Source organism: Arvicanthis niloticus, chromosome 19 (assembly GCF_011762505.2).
Source record: "Arvicanthis niloticus isolate mArvNil1 chromosome 19, mArvNil1.pat.X, whole genome shotgun sequence".
Taxonomy (NCBI): Eukaryota; Metazoa; Chordata; class Mammalia; order Rodentia; family Muridae; genus Arvicanthis; species Arvicanthis niloticus.
The window spans coordinates 11250303-11269469 of NC_047676.1; the positions used below are offsets into that span (position 1 = coordinate 11250303).

The following is a 19167-nucleotide window of genomic DNA, read 5'->3' on the forward strand; positions in this document are numbered from 1 at the left end:
TTATTCCCTTCTGAAACTTCTTCAGCTGGGCCTCTATAGTCTATATGGTTCTCAGCATTACTATCTTCCTAGCTCCTTCTTGAGTGCTCTATTAAGGCCTGCTTATAGCATTAAACCACTTTCCCAGTCCAGACTCCCAAAGTCTACACATTCCTCACAAACAAAAACAAAACACAATGCAGTCAGGCTTGTCATAGCAACAGCCCATTCCACAGTTCCAACATCTGTCCTAGTTACTTCCCTATCATTTTGACAAGATACCATAATCAAGGCAGCTTACAGAGGCAAGAGTTTATTGGAGACTTACAGTTTCAGAAAGTTAGAGTCTGTGACCATTGTAGTGGGGAACATGGCAACAGGCAGACAGGCATTATACTACAGCAGTAACTGAGAGCTTATATCATGATTCAAAAACAGGAAACAAAAAATTAGTTGTTAATAGCTTGGACTTTTGAAACCTACCCCCAGAGACATACCTCCTCCATTTTATACTGCATCTTAGATTGTCAGTAGACGCAGCCATTTTTCTCTCCCTCAGAATATTGATCAACTTCCCATCAGCAGGAAAAGATGGGATGAAACCAGAGTGGCCAAGCAGAAAGGGGTCTTGTGCTTCATCCTGGCTTCATGGCTACCTGGTTTGTTTCTAACATTTTATAATTGTATCATGTCCTTTTCTATTTGTGTCTCTGGAACTTGCAAACCTATGCTAACAGGTTGTGCCACAAAGCTATATGGATTACAAATTTTCAAATTTGATAGACTAGTTCTGACAGCATATTTTCTAAGTTTTCAATCACAATTACTCTCTTTCAAGGAAAACAATAAGCAATCACAATTCAGCCATTTACTAACAATCTTTTATTAATTTACATCACATTCTAATTTTTATCATCTGCTCTTAAAAATGAGAAAAAATCAGCAATAATTCTTAAAGATAGACTGACATATTAATCCATGCAAGAGAAGTGATTTAAACAGGAGCAGTATCACCTATGACCAGTAGGAGTCACACTAACTAAACAGGCATAATGAGCACAAAGTAATGATGCTGATCACAGACCTGTATGTGGTGGGAGCAGACACCCTCCCCACCCACTGTACACAGAAAACCCATTACCTCAGAAGAAACTGCAGCTCATAATCAGACCTACCGCTGAACCGCAACTCTAATCATAATGCCGATTGCATTTTCTGGTCAATACATAGTAAACGAAGCAAGGGTCATTTGTAACTGAAACTTAAAACAAAATAAATGAAGAATTTCCTAGTTAATAAAAAGCCCCTTTGGGTTCCCTCACACACCTTGTAGAGCTTTGATCATCCCTATTCTTCTTCTGGCTACTACATTTTAAATTCTTGTTTTTAGTTTCTTAGATTGTTATTTGATTTTTGTCCACATTCAAACTCATTTTATAGCTGTAATAGCAGAGAGATCAATATGTTGTAGATGGTATCTTCGCTCATTCGTATGCTTGTCATTTCTTTGGATGAACTCTCCAATACCACATTTCATAGTTGTCTAATACCTCCTGGTTTCTGTTAGCATAGCTCTACAGTTGAGCATTTGGAGCAGGTTCATTTATTTCCTTTATTAAATACAACTTTATATATAAAATTTGCCTTTAATGTGTTAACCCCCTTGGTATAGAGCAATAAGGAGCTAAGCCAGTGGATGTTGTGTGTGTGTGTGTGTGTGTGTGTGTGTGTGTGTGTTTCTTTCTCTGTTTAAATTCTATTACAGTAAGATTGGACCAACTTACATTGTTCTAATAACGTGTGAGTGCATCAGTGGTACAGACTGCACACTTTTTGTAAGACATCAGTCATGATCTTCTTACTAATTATAAGTAACACTGAATGTTGCTCTACGTGTCTACACTCCAAGTTCACCTGAGTTGCCTAGTTACAATCTTAATCCAGCTTCTGTTTCCTGTTGTTTTGTAAAATTAATTTGCTGCTTGAAGCCTTGAATATAAGTCTCCTGACCTGGCCAAAAAGCAAAGGTAACGGAAACAAAATGCACACAAGCTTCCCATGTTACTTTAAAGAACCTAGCTGCTACCAGAACCACATTAACAGACAAGCAATTCCTTGGAGGCCAAAGCATCCATTTAATATAGACTTCAGATAGAAAGAAAAAGAAAACAGATTATCAGAGATTTGACGCCCACAATTCATTAGGAGGTTGTTAACTATGGTTTTAAATCATAAGTATTTTTTTAAAACAAATGCAGGAGTTAATCATCAATAACAAAACATGTAAAATGCAGCTGAGGTTCAAAGGAAATGTATGGGGCTGTGTCACCTCATTCATTGTGCACAACAGTCTGATTTATGCATGCCCAGCACTGACAGAGAAACAAAGATTAAAATACTTTGGATCCTGTGTTTCTGTTACTTGACATCACAAAGAAGGGCAACTCCACGGAGAACCCAGTGTTCAGGGGCCTGGGCTGTCTTGAGGTCCACAGCAGCAATGTAGTTCAAGTCGGTTCGAACTGGCTTCTTGTAGATGGGACAGCAGTACAACCGAGGATCTCTTGAGGCTACAAAACACAATTTATAGCAGAAAGGAATTTGATTCATTTCTAAGTGAAGCATCTCAGAACACAAGCCAAGTCTATATATTCTGGAGGTCATTCCAAGGATGGATAAGGCTGAGAGATGCAGAACTACCTTCTGAGACTAGGATCCCTGCATGTGGCAGGCCCTATCACATCAGCTGTAGCAAGCATTCAGCTTCATGTTGGTCTTGCTAGCCCCTTACCTATGACCTCAACAGCAATGTCTACTTACATTCTTCCCCTTTCACACCACATATGAATTCGGCATTCCTTTCTACTCATTCCCCTTGACCTCTATTCCTTGGGTCTTATACACCCACTTTCTCTTTCTTCACCATGCTTTTAAATCAGTAAGTGGTTGTCAAACAAATGCAAAGGGTCAGTCACCAATGACAAAAGAAGACAAATCCAACTAAGCAGCCAAGGGAGGAAGCATGTGGGACTTGCATTTGGCACAAGGATCCATCGACTTTTGGTTGTATTGTACAACCTTTATTTCATATTCATTTGTTATTCATAATCTCATTTGCAACCTTCTGTACTGTAGCTTTCATCACTTTTAAATCACAGGAAAGGGAATATCCCCAGCCAAACAAAGTGTTATGAATTTCCTTTATAAGCAAAGTACTAAACATAGCTGAAAAACAGCCATGGCCATGAGATTCAATTCTCCCTTGAGGATTGGGAAACAAAGAAACGGCACAGTCTGAGATTCAGTTCTTCTTTGTAGAGTACAGAGGTAATGCAATTTCCAAAGTCAACTATGCAGCCTTAGTGTCTATCTAGCCCTCAAAGATCCCCCTATAAATCACCCACAAGCTCTTTCCCTCCAGCTTTGGACACCCTGTGCTCACAGACAGAGCCAAGTCTGAAGAGCATGAAACCTACACAAGTTGTGTAGGCCCTCTTTAATAAAATGTGTGAAAATTTACAAATATTAATTAAACCTAGGAGCAGCCTGGGAAATCACATTCCGTTAGCACCTTATGAAGTCCGCTCTGCCTACAGCAGTTTACCTTCATGTCTGTCTAATGTCCATCTCAGAAAGTAGTGTGTTCTTCTATGTTCTCTTTGAGACTGTAACACCTTTAAGAACAAAAGTCTCACCCACACGAATCCCTGCAGTACTCTGGAAAGCATGTGGAGCACTATGTATGACCCTTGTAACTGCTGAGGGAGAGCCACACTTCACTAAAAGTGAAACTTGACTTACTGCATTAGTTTAATGCAGCTGGGCACTGGAGTAGTTCAGATTTTAGTAACAAATTACAAAAGCAAACTAAAATCTTATTTAACTGAATATAACCTTCATCCAGCTATCTACATGTTTTAAAATAGCCATTATAAATTATCTCAAAAAGTTTTTTCATATTATATTTATAGTATATCTTGACATAAAATAAATATTCTGAAGTACTGACTTGGAACAGAGGTTATTCTACCCTGAGTGAATATATGGGGGCGTTTAAGTTTAGCATAACTATGGACTTGCCTAGTATGTAGTGAGTGGATGCTGGGAATGTTGCAAACAACCTATAATTCAGAGAATAACAAACTACAATGGAGTTATCCAAAGCAAAAGTATACATGGTGTCCAACCTGAAAGACCTTGTGCTACAAGAACAGATCACAGTTACTACAGTACTTAACAGCTCTCTGTGGACTTGATATCATTAAAGTTATCATCAAAAATAAACAACAATATGATATCTAATAACTCTCAAATGTAGATGTTCCTCCTTCAGTTATTCTTAGGATATTGCTAGCAACAATAGTTGAGAAAATATGTAAAATGCCATCTCTCTCCCTCCCTCTCTCCCTCCCTCTCTCTCTCTCTCTCTCTCTCTCTCTCTCTCTCTCTCTCTCTCTCTGTGTGTGTGTGTGTGCGTGTGCATGTGCATGTGCGTGTGTGTGTGTGTGTGTGTGTGTGAAATTCTGATCAAGTAAATGGCTGGTAATGAAACACAGAATATTAACTAAACTGATATATTTAAATCCTTTAATTCTAAAACGTACAAGCTTCCACAAAACACACAACTAATTGTTCTTGTTGTAAATTTGATTAACAGTCATTTTATAAACCTTGAAGTAAGCTATTAGAGTCTTACCTCTTAGTCTAATGATGATTATAACAATTATACCTTGTACAATATTTGACTACTTGGATTTTAATTCCAAAATAAATTGGAATTATAGAATCCTTTCAGTAAGCAGAGGAAAACGGTTCTCTGAAATGTTTATTCAGTTTTTATTTATTTTTAATTGATTCTCAACTGAAGATGCTCACGCCAAGTCACAGCACGTAGCAAACATCTGAGACAGGATTAGAAGTCACCTCAAACATAATTTCATGGTGAAAATCCTACTACAAAACAGATTGTACGTGCCCAATACCCTGCTTAAACAAGTAACGTTGAAGATAAGTGTTCAGCTACATATGTTTCAAGCCTTAGGGTTCCGGAAAACAGATTGTGGGGGATGAAAACTTGTGGACTCCGCACTGAGGATCATAAATATCTTAATAAATTGTCTTGGAGAAATTCTGCTTTCTAGCCCCTCAACTCCCTTATCTATCCCATGCATTCATTCACATATACTACATATGTTTCTGCCGATACCCAAAGTAACCAGCTTCCCAGTTCTTAAGCATTTCCTTTCCTTTTACCCCATAAGTGTCACTCTTTTCATCTTAAAATCCTGTGATTTCAAATGATAATGATACATCCAAGATACAGTCACCAAAGGTAGACACTGATGTGGATGGCAGGAAGTGCATGCTGACAAGAGCCTGATATAGCTGTCTCCTTAGAGGTCTGCCAGAGGCTGACACATTCAGAGGCAGATGCTCACAGCTAACCACTGATCTGATCAAGGATTTCCCAATGGAGAAGTTAGAGAGAAGACTGAAGGAGCAGAAAGGATTTGTGGCCCCATGAGGAAAGCAACAATACCAACCAACCGGAGCTCCCAGAGTCTAAACCACCAGCCTGGGAGCACATACGGAGGGATCCATGACTCCATCTGTACATGAAGGGGACGTTGGCCTTGTTGGGTATAGGTGGGAGAGGAGATTCTTGTCCCATGAAGGATGAACACTGAGTGTGGCGGGGGGGGGGGGGGGATTATTGGGTGGGGAGGTGGGAGTTTAGTGGTAGGTGGGGACACATCTTCATAGAAGCATGAGGAGGGGGGATGGGATAAGAGGTTCCTGGGTGGTGGGGGGAAGGGGGGGTTAGGGGATAAAATCTGAAATGTAAATATAATATCCAATAAAACATAAACTAAATATAAAATAAACATAAACATAAAATAAAAATAAAATGATAATGATAGTAATACTAATAAAATTATTTCATTTTGCAGCTTCTGAATGGTCAACATGGTCAGTTCAGTTATGTAAATAACTCTGTTGTTGATACTGTTATTAACGAAGACCCTTTTCTTGCATTATATATTAGAAAGCTCAAGCCTAAGGAAGTCAGATATTTCTCCAAGATTGTAAAACCTTAAGAATCAAACTTAGACAGAAGGCCCACAGCTAATTAGGCTCTGAATCTTTGCAAAACTTAGCATGGGCCATATGGCTGACTCTTGGTCTTGTGCCATGTATGGATGACTTTAGTCTTGTGCCATGTATGGCTGATTCTTGATCTTGTTCCATGTACGGCTGACTCCTGGTCTTGTTCCATGTATGGCTAATTACTGGTCTTGTTCCATGTGTGGCTGGCTTTGGTCTTGTGCCATGTATGGTTGACTTTAGTTTTGTGCCGTGTATGACTGACTCCTGGCCTTTTCTCCAGGATATGATAATGAAGTAAACACTCCAGTTCAACTTGTAGCATATTCCAAAGCAAATGGTCAGCATTTGCATGCCTCCCACAGTGGCACTGCTGTTTGGTAGCATCAGTCACACATGGCACAAGACCAAAGCCAGCTAGCTGTACATGGAATAAGACCAGAAGTCAGCCATACATGGAATAAGACCAGGAGTCAGCCATTGATGACACAAGACCAAAGTCAGCAATACACAAAACAAGACTAAGGGTCAGCCATACATAGCACAAGACCAGGAGTCAGCCGTACATGAAATAAGACCAGAAGTCAACCATGCATAGCTTAAGACCAAAGCCAGCCATCAGCAAACCTAGCAACCTGAAACTTCAAGATCTGTTGTGAAGTTTAAATAAGTTTAAATATATGTGAATGTCCACTAAAATATAGTACTTGATGTCATACATGCCATTTGTTTTTTCAAGTCTCCCTTCAACACATACGCTTACATATGCATGTGCACATATTCTCATGCTCACACATGCACGCACACATGCATAAATACATGCATGCATACATATTCTTATGTTCACACAAGCATGAACGCATACAACACACACATGCACATATTTATGCAAACACATAATACACATATTCACATGCATGCACACACATGTATGCATGCATATTCTCATGCTCACTCATGTATACACACACATGCATGCACACACATACATGCACACATATATATGCATACACACAAATCAATGCATGCATATGCAGGTGCACACACATACAGGCACATTCATGCACACAAACGCATGCAAACACCTTCATGCTTACAAATGCATGTCTGCAGACATAGACATACGCACAATTTTACTTTTCACTAAGAAATTCTCCCCAGACTGATGTTCCCCATTTCCTTTATGGAGTTCTAGATTTGCAAGTTAGAAGTGGATTAAGTACTGTGGTGCTCCAGGAGTCAGGAAGTTGCCTCTCAGCTGCCTTATGTAGCTTGCCCTACCTCACAGATACCTCCACAGTCTTCGATGAGAGCAGGTCAAGGCACGCTGGTGAGAAATACATTTATCAGCATAAAATAACCTCCTAAGTTTCAGGAATGCTGAAACCTCTCTCATACCCTATAGTGGGTGATATTTAAATCTCCAACCCAAATAGGACCTATCAATGAAAACATGACTCAGTTATTATGAATATAATCTGTAAGCCTAGATTGGGCAGATACCCCTATACTACTCTGTTCCCCTTCTATGAGACCTTTCTACCTCCTTTATCCCAGGCGTCTTCTCTCTCTTCTCTCCCCAGCCTTTATTTCGCCACCTCCCCTTCCTCTGCCCAATCACTGGCTCCAGCCTTTATTTTACAAATTAAGATGGGCAGAAGGTTCACTAGAAATTATCTGTGTAATGACACACACCTCCTTTGCAGCCCTTCACAGAAAAGGGGAATTAGTATCAAAATACAAGGCTGGGGCTATCCACAACAACACCCTGCTGAGTGTTCAGAGGAGCAGGGCCATAATCCCACAATCATTCCAACCCCTCTGTCCCCTCCAGCTCTTTTTAGCTACAGCCCTGAAGTTTGTTTAAACACAGGATTCTGTCAAGACAACCCATTCTATAGAGTGGCATATTTTCTCCTGTATTCTCAAAGGAAGTTAGAAAGAGGCAGGTAGAAAATCTAGATTTTTGTTTGTACATAGTTTTCCCATTTTTGAGAATCACATAAAACTTTAGTGTTTTCCTGTGATGTCCACACGATAAACATGAACTGTCTAATTTAAAGATACGCCATTCCCATATTTTAGTGTTAAAACAAATATCCAGATATTTTCCTTTTGAAAATAAATAAATCAGCCCTGTTTCTGTACTTCAGTAACAACTTTATCTTGAAGTGATAAAATCACCTTCCTTATTAATGCAAAATTTACTAACTGAGATTTTTCATTTTAAAGTTCTACATTTGGGGTGTCATTTAGCCATTAACGACGCCACGCTTCTGTATCTCAATTAGAACCATATTTAGTTACCAGAATGAAATGAAATGAAATGAAATGAAATGAAATGAAATGAAATGAAATGTTGAGCATGAAGGCAGCAACCACAGTGTTAACTTTTCCATTAGCAAATATCAGTCTCTTCAACCACAAAGAAAAACAAGCTTCTACCAACATCGGCTAAAACCAAGAAAGGATAAAGAACTAAATTGTATTTCTACTTTCCATGCCCTGAAAGGGATCTTCTCCCTTCTGCTTCTTTTGTCACCCAGCCCTTGCCTGCTGCTGCTGAGTCTCGGCACTGACTAGCTCAGCAGGATGGATACAGCTTTCCTATATAAATATGTCATTAAATAATAAAAAAAAAATGCCCCCATGATGAAATTATGACTGTATTGTGGACATGCTGATAGGTTCAATGCAGAATTGCCTCGGACTTTTACAGCCTGGTCACAAGGAAAGAAAAGCAACACCCAGCTCACTGTAGGAAGGTAGTCTCTTTATTGTACGTGGAACACATTTTCACAACACGTTGCCTAAATATGATGATAGGATGAGGCAAATTTTCAAGGAAATACTTTGGGTAAAAGGAATGTGTCATTAGTAATTCTATAAAATAACTCCTGCCTCAGTTGCATCTTGGCTCAGCCCTTCCAGTCATAAGGAAGTTCAGCCACAAAATTTAGAGCAACACCTGTGCCAAGCCGTGTGCTGGTAGCCCACACCTCCAGCACTGGACTCCGCTCCTCCCTGTGGGTGCCTTCTCTTTCATGCTTTCAGATCCAATTCTCCCCAAGGAAATCCACAGCTACGTTCACAGGAACTCTCCAAGCTAAACTCTTTCTAGAAAACTTCATACAATTCATGATACCCAGCATAGATCTGAGGCTGCTTGATACATACCACAAATTAAAAAGGAAAGCTGGACTTAATTATAAGTTTTTTCTTTAATATTGTCATCATTGTTACAGTTATAGCTTAAACATTAAAGAACAACTGTACTGAATGTCTCCATGGCTCCTCCATATCAGGCTTTTAAACACTTGTGTACAGACTTTATGTCTTAGAATGGCCTTCTTCTTCTTCTTCTTCTTCTTCTTCTTCTTCTTCTTCTTCTTCTTCTTCTTCTTCTTCTTCTTCTTCTTCTTCTTCTTCTCCTTCTCCTTCTCCTTCTCCTTCTCCTTCTCCTCCTCCTCCTCCTCCTCCTCCTCCTCCTCCTCCTCTTCCCCCTCCTCCTCCTCACCTTTTCTTCTTATATAGCATCTCTAGTCAAAGAAAAAGATTTGCACTGAGATCTCCAAGATCATTCCAAACTCCACAGTCTTAACTCTGGATCTTAATTCAGAGTTCAGACAGTGGAGAACTGAGCTTTCTTGTATCTGAAAATACGAAGGTGCTGAAGGTCCCCGGGTACTGTTCTTCTTCACCCTCCTGGCCACTGCAAGAAATCATGCTATGATCCTGCTGTCCTTGGTTTTGATTTGACAACCAGCAATTATGTGTGGGATTATATTTCTTTTACCTTATACCAGCCCTCTGTAATCAGAGTTACATTATTGATAGGTCACAATGCGCTAGAATGGTGACATATACTGAAACACAACAGGGATGTGGCACAGCTGGGATTATGTTTCTCTCTCTCAACCCTGGCATAACTCCACCGAAAGCAACGCAGGCAGTTCTTGGAACACACACACACCAGGAACATTCTCTGGTATGGACCACAGCTGTCTAGTCTGTGACTTCATTTCTCTGCACTTCTGGAGCTTAGTTTGAGGAATTCTACCACCCAGGCCCACCATGGTGACTTGAATGACCAACTGCCCCATAAAGACATATATTCAAACACTTGGTCCCTGGTTTGATGGTGCTGTTTATGGAGGTTATGGAGCCTGGAAGAGGTAGAACCTTGATAAGTGTGTCACTGGGGGTTGGCCACAAGCATTTATGGACTGTATCTATTCATGAAGAGAGAGAACCCTAAATGAGTATCTCTCTCTGCCTCTCTCTCTTTCTCTGACTCTTTGTCTTTCTGTTTCTGTCTGTCTGTCTATCTCCCTCACTCCTGGACACACTGACACCGGCACATGCTCTCTGACACTGTACATTTTCTCTTACACCTGCACATGCTCACTGTCACTTCTTAGTCATCATCTCATTTAAAGCCATCAGTGCAGACTAACAGGTGATGAGCTCCTTTGAGAGATGTCAGGTTAGCTTCCTGCAAAGCTCTCAGAATATCACATTTATTATCAAGCAATCAATATATAATCCTGTTTATGTGTATTTCTGTTTGATAGCACCTTCTTAATGTATTCTGCTGATCCATTAACATTCAGTATCACCAGCACTATAACTTTCACCTAAAGGAAGCCTATCTAATATATACATTGTCTCCATAAATTATGTAATAGGGACTTCCTATCCTTAGGTAAATTTTCTTTAAGTACTATACTGGGGAGGAGTAATATTAAACAGAAAAATAAATTATGTAATATATATTATTGTATATAATATTTTCTGTCATGCTTCTATATACTTTATATAACATATATAAATGTATGCATTATATGTGTATTTATGTTATATATATTAGATATATAGAAAGAAGCATAATAGAAAACAGATCATGTAAATGGCATCTGTTTATAGTATAACAGCTCAAACCAGGAGGCAGAGCATCCCTGTATTCAGCCTCCTCATAGTCAAGGTGTTTATTAGGCAGCTCCAATATTGTGCTTCAATGTGCACACCTAGGGATGATTGCAAACACTGACATCAGTACTATGGATAAATCTTAATATAAACACCAAATATGCAAGTAACAAGACCTGATGGCATTTGCTTCTTGTATCTACCACAGTCTTTCAAATTAATCCACAGAAATGGTCATCCTGTCTGGTCTTTGCTGTTACAACATTACCTACAGAGTGACATTTGGCAGATGGCAAGAATCAGGTAGACAGTCACTGAATGACTGAGCAAGCTCATGCTATTTTCCCTCTACCAAGAAGAATCTTTCTTCAGCTCCGAGCCACACTTTTTCTTGTCCACATTCTGAGAATCAGCCTAACCTAAGCTCTCACTCATACTTGCTTCCCTTCTGTTTCAACACATATACATCGTAATGTTTTTCCAATTATATTGTAGTATTAATTATGACTGATTTTGTTCACTAGACTGTGTGTCCTTATGAGCAATATCTGGTTCATAATTGTCTTTGTCTACTAGCCTGTATGCTTGTAGCTAATATATGTTAAACAAGTTGTAAGCGTTTGCTTAGAAATATTTAGGTGCTGCAGAGAAAGCTAAGCACTTGCTCTTCTTGCAGAGACCGTGATTTCTCTCCTAGTACACACATGGCAATTTACAACCATCTATAACCTAGTCATAGGGCCCCCAGACCCCTTCTCTGGCTTCTGTGGATACCAGGCATGCGTGCAATGCAAAAATATACATAAAGACAAAACATTCATGCACATAAATAAATATTAAAAATTAAATAAGTATTTAACCCAGGTCTAGTGTAATGGGCCTCTATCTGAGAGTCTCAGAGGATAGATTTGGGTGGCTGGAACAGGAGGATTGCAAGTTTAAGATCAACCTTTACCTTGTACATGAGAGGTTCTGAATTCAATCACTAACACACACATACAGACACACATACACACACACACACAGAGAGAGAGAGAGAGAGAAAGAGAGAGAGAGAGAGAGAGAGAGAGAGAGAGAGAGAGAGAGAGAGAGAGAAGAAAAATGTAGTTCACAACCTTTTCTTCCTGAGCCAAGTTTCCCAGTGTGATACTTACCCATGGGATCAGAGTACCATCAAATTTTAAACATATGCTATCTCTTCCTTTACTTATTCAAAGAAAAATGCACTTATATCAGTAAAGCACTTCCTTCTGGAGAACCATCATCATGCCTGTCTCTGGAGCTTATAATTCATGCTTGCAAACAAACCCAGAAGACAGCTGGATGAGTGTAACCACCGCCTCCTGAAAATGGGAAACCTCAGTGGGAAACACTCGATTTTCATGTTTTTAGATTTCTGAACTAGAACTTTGATAATGTAGAGCAAATGAGTGTTCCATCAAAACAATATTATATCTATTGGATTTTATAGGAACCCAGCATTTTACATTTAGCTATATGATTAGGCCAAATACCTTCAGATGTCTATTTATATTTCACATCCTGACTCAAACCCACAAATTAGCAGTGCTACACTTCTTGGTGAGTCCTGTGTACAAATGTGGAAATATGGAGATGCAGCTCCCATGCAGGATCAACTAAGGACTGGTAAAAGGTGCAAGGAGGGGCTGGAATGCAGCCCTTGAGAAGAAAATGTTTTTCTTACTTGGCCTGAGTTATGCTCTGCTTTGATCTGGTTTTGTGGAAGCGGCTCTCAAAGACTCTGAGTTATGATAAGTATTGGGGTGATTTGTTAATTAAATGTTTTAAGATGAAGCATTTGTTTAGTCTTGCCTATATTCCTGGTATTATGGGAATAAAGATTTTATGATTTTAGCTTGCCAAAGGGAACTTGAGGGAACGAATGTTTTTATCTATATAAGGCTTAATGAAGTTTGCGGCAGAATGCGGTTGTTTCTGCCTTTGCTCTGCATCCCCTGTGTCCCGGGTTCTTTCATGACCAATACCCAGGGTCCCCAACGCACAAGACGTTGAGATACAAATTAATTGATTACTTTAATTAATTAAAAATAAAAAAATAACAACAAACAAACAGAAAACTATATTACTTGCCTCACTCCCTCCTCCTGTCCATTCCCCAACACCAGGCCAGGTTCAACAGCTCATGATATTCAGTTCTTGTTCTTTTTGTACCATAGTTATCTTATACTTCTTCCCTCTGTGTATTTCTTTCTGATCTCATTGGTGGAACTATATTTATCATGCATATGCTATCTGCTTTACCAGGGAGACAAGAATTTACTATTGTCTGTATAATAGCACCCAAGAAAAGGTCTGGAGATCAGTAGGTATTCATTAATCAGAGGTATGAATATGGAGTTGGTTGATACAGTAAAGCCATTATTGCCTGATAGCAAAATAATGAGACTTGGTATTTATAACATCAGTCAACCCTGTAATACCGACCCTTTTTGAAGATGCAACACAACTTACTATTGTTTTCTGCAAAAATCCTTATGACAGGCATCAGCTCGAAAAGCACTTTCGGTTTGGATTCAATGAGTTTCATGTTCCTTTTGTCCCAGCCAGCACCCTCAAGATATAAGCCATAAACATAGACCCCTTCTGTCGGAGGGGCAGAAATGTCGTCCTTCATAAATTTGGTGACTTCATTGCAAAGAACCATATTGTCCAAAGCCCATCCTTTGTTGGCTCGAGTTATTTCCTATTCAAGTGAACAAAAATACATAGGGAATAATTACAAGCTTTTCTTAACAGGAAGAGTAAAATGAAGATCAAGTTATTCCAAATGATCCCCAATCAAAGGAACTAGGGTAATATTTAAAGATTAAAAGATTCTCTCATTTAGAAATAAAAGCTCATGTTCTAATTCAACTATTTGTACTTTAAAGGGGGAACTATAAAATCAAATCAACATAGAAATAAATAAATAATAATAAATAAATGCTTGCAGCCTGGGAATAAGTAGCTATGTTTATCATCACAACAAGGTAAATGCTAGTACCAAACAGAGGTAGTCATTCTCTATCTTATTATATTCTTTAAAGCTATCAGGAAATAAGGGAAGATTATAGCAAGAAATCACAGTAGCACAATGAGTCCCAGTCAGAGCTATTACCTGTCTCATTGCAGTTAAGAATCCCTGGGGATTAAAGAAACCTGTCATCCAAAAGCAGTGGGGTCTGCCATTGGAAACCCAGGAGGTGAACTGGCAGTTTCTTTCTAGAAGTTCAGTAAACCAGAAGCCCAGGGTACTAGAAACCCATGATGCCTGAAACACATAACATTAAAAACAAGCCTTCAATCGAGGTTCAATTCAGCCCTGTAAACTGAGCTCAGTCAGAAAAACAAAGAAGCAACAACGTCATTGTTACAATGCAACTGTCCTTTCAGTCTTGAATTTCCACTGAGCTCTGACCCGTTAACTTTTCAGATTACTCTTTTTCCTTCACATTAATGATGTGAAGGTAAGTGAATGATGCAAATTCACAGAGCAGTGAAACATGACACTACAGCCACCCTCCACCTGCGGATATATTCACCACCAATTCTGAAGAATTTGAAGGCATCTATAAAAGAAAATTCAACAGGCTTCCGTCATGATCAGGCTACAAACAATAGATGCTGTATAAGACAATTTTTATTTATATAAGTAAACTAATGGCATCATCAAGATAGGTCCACACTTTAAAATGCATTCTGTGTGCAATGCATCATGGGAACCATTCTCTGTTTATCTTAATGAGGTAAACAACAGTTGTTCCCTTGAGTAGGTGCCCCATTAAAGAGCAGAAAGGGAGACCTAGTTTCCTTTACCACCCGCAACTCATTTGTGCTCTCCACAGCTAACTCCCCCCCTCCCCGAATTCACTTGAGTAATTTCCTTTATGACAACGGGCATGGATGTCATTAAGGCGGCAGGAGCAGCACCGTGGGGAAGAATCTGCAAATCATAGGTTATAACATTTCACTGTAATTGCAACATTTTCAGTAGGAATAAATGTCGTAATCAACCTGGGTAGGAATCCCACTTGAATTTCAAATATCATTACAATTAATTTTCCTATATTGCAAGAGTCTCTGCAATTCCACAGACTGATAGTAACATTAATAGAAGAAAAACTGCATAAAATGATCATAATTTAAGAATTAGGTAGCCCATTCTATCCCACCTTTATGGGTGTGTTAGGTAAAAAAAAAAAAAAAAATAAGTGCTAAAATCACATTTGGTCTCAGAAAAAAAGGAATACTATATGAGTGGCTGCTGCCTGCAAAGACTTGTCCTGCTCCAGAGCTTCTCTGGGGCTGGCAGGGCTGAATGAGAGAGCTTAGAGGAAACAAATATGAAAGAGCAGTGACTTGGAAGACTCTCCATCTGTTCACAGTGAGAAGGGGAAATTCAAAAGGGAAATGCTCCAGGCTTTACACTGAATTTGTGAAAGCTGAGAAAGAAGGAGAGGGGTTCCAGTCAATGCTAATTCAGTGTTCCTAGGTCATGTGACTCAAGTAATGCATAGTGACATCATCAAATAAGGTGGAAAACACACAAGAAGTCCTAGTTACCACACATTGGTCAAGATCTGAGGAAAGATTCATGAGGCTCAACTCGGAGAAGCCTTGTGAATGGGAGGGGTGTGTGTGTGTGTGTGTGTGTGTGTGTGTGTGTGTGTGTGTGTGTGTGCAGGTATGCTTATACACATGTACATACTTTCAAAAACCAGAGAAGGAAAGTAGAGTGTCTTGGTTTATTACTCTCCACTCTCCAACTTCCTACCCAAACAAGCTCCCTTGCTGAACTGTGAGCCTGCTGTCTCTCAGGATCTGCCTGTCTACATCCCCTAGTGTTGAGGTTACAGGCATGTGAAGCCATGCATGACTTTTAGCATGAGTGCTAGAGATTTGAACTCCGGTTCTTGTGCTTGTTTAGCAAGCACAATTACTTAGTAATAAAACCTCTGTCCTAAACATGTCTTTCCCAAGACACTTCCTGTTCTAATCCTGTCAAGATACTTTTCTATTTTGCTAAAGAATGTAAAGCACCCCAAAAATTCCTTCTCTAAATTATATCTCTGTCTGCTTCCTTCCTCTACCTTCTCACTCTGGCCCAATCCTCAACAATCTTGCTGTGCCAGTCCAGTCTACTTCATCTTCAGCATCCAGTACCATGAACAGAGAGGATACCGCTGGATCCTCCACCTCTTCCCTAACCATTGCCTCCCCACTCTCTGTACACTGAAGTAAGTCTCCTGCAGGACAGACTGCTGCTTTTGCAGTCTGCTATCTTCCTTGCACACCACAGCCCTCAGAACCAGGGCTGTGCCAGATCCCCTTGTACTTTTTGTTATCTGCTCTCCACTTGGAATCATGTTTTCCTTGGAGTCTTATGGCTACACATACCGTCTTACCCATCCTGGTTTCTGTGACTTAATGATGATCCCCTGGTACTCATGTTGACTTGTAATTATGCTGTGGATTGCTGTCTGTTTTTTCTGCCCTGTACCCTGTGCCTGTACTCAGGTGAGGTCAGGTGAAATATTAGTTAGATAAGGCTAGAGCCTGTGATTGGGCAGTGGAAGGGAAGGCAGAGCTAATAGTTTTAGAGAGGGGACAGAGAGAGAGAGACAGAGACAGGAGACACAGAGAGAGACAGACAGAGAAGAAGGAAACGAAGAAGAGAGGAAGAGGGGGAGGAAAGGAGGAGGGAGAGGGAAGAAGGAGGGGAGGCAGAGGGGCACTAGGACAGGGACTGGGATGGGGACAGAGACAGAGAAGGGAAAGACAAGATGGTACCTGAAAGAGAGGATGATGAGCCAGAACCAAGTGGTCCTAGGAGCCACAAATAACTGGGGATTTCTTAGATAGACAATTGAGTAATGCAGGGCACATTTTTCCAATCTAGGTATGCATCTATATCACTTGAGTTTTGAGTTCTTTGTGTGGACATTTGGGGGGTTGAGGATTTACTGTTATAAATCTGGCTGGTAAATTACAAGCCTCTGGAGTTTTCATTTTATGGGGCTAAGGGATTAGAGCCAGCAGCAGCCAGTTTAGGCAGGGTAGGTACAGGGTGCAGATGACTTGAGAAGTGTGAACGGTTCTGCAGCAGCTAATGGGGGAACCTGGGCAGACCGATGCTTGGGGATCCTCATGGGTTGGGGAGACTGCTGTTGTCGGTGCCTATCCAGCCATAGTGTGGATTTTTTCTATAATTAAACGCTACACACTTATACTGAGCAACTCAAACATTCAGAAGGCAATGGTGCTGACAGTATTGAGAGTGCTGGAGGTAGAAGCAGGGCAGTTGATTGTTGTGGCCACACTGGAGGAGGAAGTGGTGCTGGTGGTGGTGGCCACAGTAGGGGTAGTAGAAGCAAAAGTGTGGAGATTATAGTGGAAGTGATGCTGGAAATGAGTTGATGGAAAAACCGGCACTCATTAGTGATGGTCCAGCTTTGATAATAACAACCTCAAGCACGTACACGGTACTGGCCACATGCCACAAAATCTTACGAGCACTTTGAATCCATCTAATTCATTTAATCCTGGCAGAACTGCTAGGGTTCTACATGCCTGAAATTTCTTGATTGCCTAAGAGCTCCTTCCACATAACTCTCCTGATACTGCTCCATCTTTACTCTCATACTCACAAAGTAAAAAGACCGATTCGGACAAAGAGTGTTTCAAACATAGGTTATCAAACAACTCATGTGCTTTCTATGCTTTCTGGACTCCCAAACGGTTAGGTGGGGTCCATGGCTTACATACTGATTCAAGGACTGTGAGAACAAGATATGGGACACCACCTGACTAGGACGTCTACACCTAGTCTTCCTTGCCCAATCCATCTGCTCTCTGCTATGATAACTTCAGAGTCCATCTGTCCCAGGTGGTATAGCTTTCAGATGGCAGAGTCTCCACTAGATTCTCACAGGGTAATTTGGTGGAGCAAAGGACCCACTCAACCTCTGAGATACATACCAAAGTGAGTAACTGAGACAGCAGTATCTCCTAAGCTATCGGGAAATATGTTTCAATAGGTCATATATGGGCAGCAGCTTTTAGGAATATCACTGCACTTTCAGGAAATATACAGATTCTTATTAGGGAGCCTAGCTCTTCCTGTCTCATTAGGACTAACCTGTCTATAGGAAACACACAGTTTGCTCAATAGTTTTTAGATTAGCAGATTGCAGCGCTGTTTGTAGATCAACCTGTCTAATTTTCAGTTCTATCTTAAGAAACTCTCTTGTCAGCAAATATCATGCAACTTCTCAAACAGTGGCCTTTTCAGCAAATGTTCTACAATCTAGTTACTCTGTGTTGACCTCTTTTCTGAAACCAGGTAGAAAAAAAAGCTAAATATTTAACCTCCAAAAGCTGATCTATACCATCCTCAAAACTCTCTTTCCACATTCCATCCTCCAACCATAACTTGTCATTTACAGAATCTGTGCAACGTGAGGTGATGATTCTCACCCCTAGAGTTATAGAATATCTAGCAAAAACCTCAGGACCAAGCATGAGAAACCCTCTTTCAGGTTCATGGTCAGAGGAGTTCAACAGACCCCTAAAACAACACAGGGTACGCCTTTGCACTTGGATGTCTCCTGGAATTCAAAGTTAACGGTTTATTGCTGAAGACATGATGCACTTTTAATGCAGGACTTGAAGTAATGGATCAGAACCTGATCTGGAAGCCGTGGTCTGAGGACTAACTCTTGTGCAAGCTGCCAAGGGAAGAGTAACACTCAGTAGTCCTACCCAGCTTAAGACCTATGAACTACAACAACGACTGGGCTGACATTTCTAGAATGGTAAGATAGTAGCACATCCATCTTGGGGTGACCAACAGCTGCCTAATTGAATTTAAGGCCTGATCAGCAGGAATAAAATCATGTGATGCTATAAAGTAAGCCAGCTTACCTGAAGAGGACATCGACCTGTGAAGAAAACTTACTGCTGTCATAGTGTAAGTCCCTAAAAAATATAACTTCATTGTAAAAACCTATTCTTATAGCCATGGATTAGACTATATAGAAGTTTCTTTTTTGCTAAAAAATAAAAGACCATTACAGCCCTAGCTGATCGAAATGCAGAAAACAAAGCCATGGGATGCTCATCCCAAATTTGGTA

The 19167-nt window shown here is 40.1% G+C and overlaps 1 protein-coding gene across 1 annotated transcript in view; it reads right to left on the reverse strand.

Annotated features, from left to right (window-relative positions):
* Nucleotides 1–838: 838 nt before the first annotated feature.
* Nucleotides 839–19167, reverse strand: part of Dnah5 (dynein axonemal heavy chain 5) — a 236059-nt gene continuing 217730 nt past the window's right edge. The window contains exons 77-79 of the mRNA XM_034523461.2: nt 14153–14305; nt 13507–13738; nt 839–2549 (exon numbers count right to left, since the gene is read on the reverse strand). Of these exons, the coding sequence (XP_034379352.1) occupies nt 2398–2549; nt 13507–13738; nt 14153–14305 (537 nt within the window). The 3' untranslated portion in view covers nt 839–2397. The remainder of the gene's footprint in view (nt 2550–13506; nt 13739–14152; nt 14306–19167) is intronic.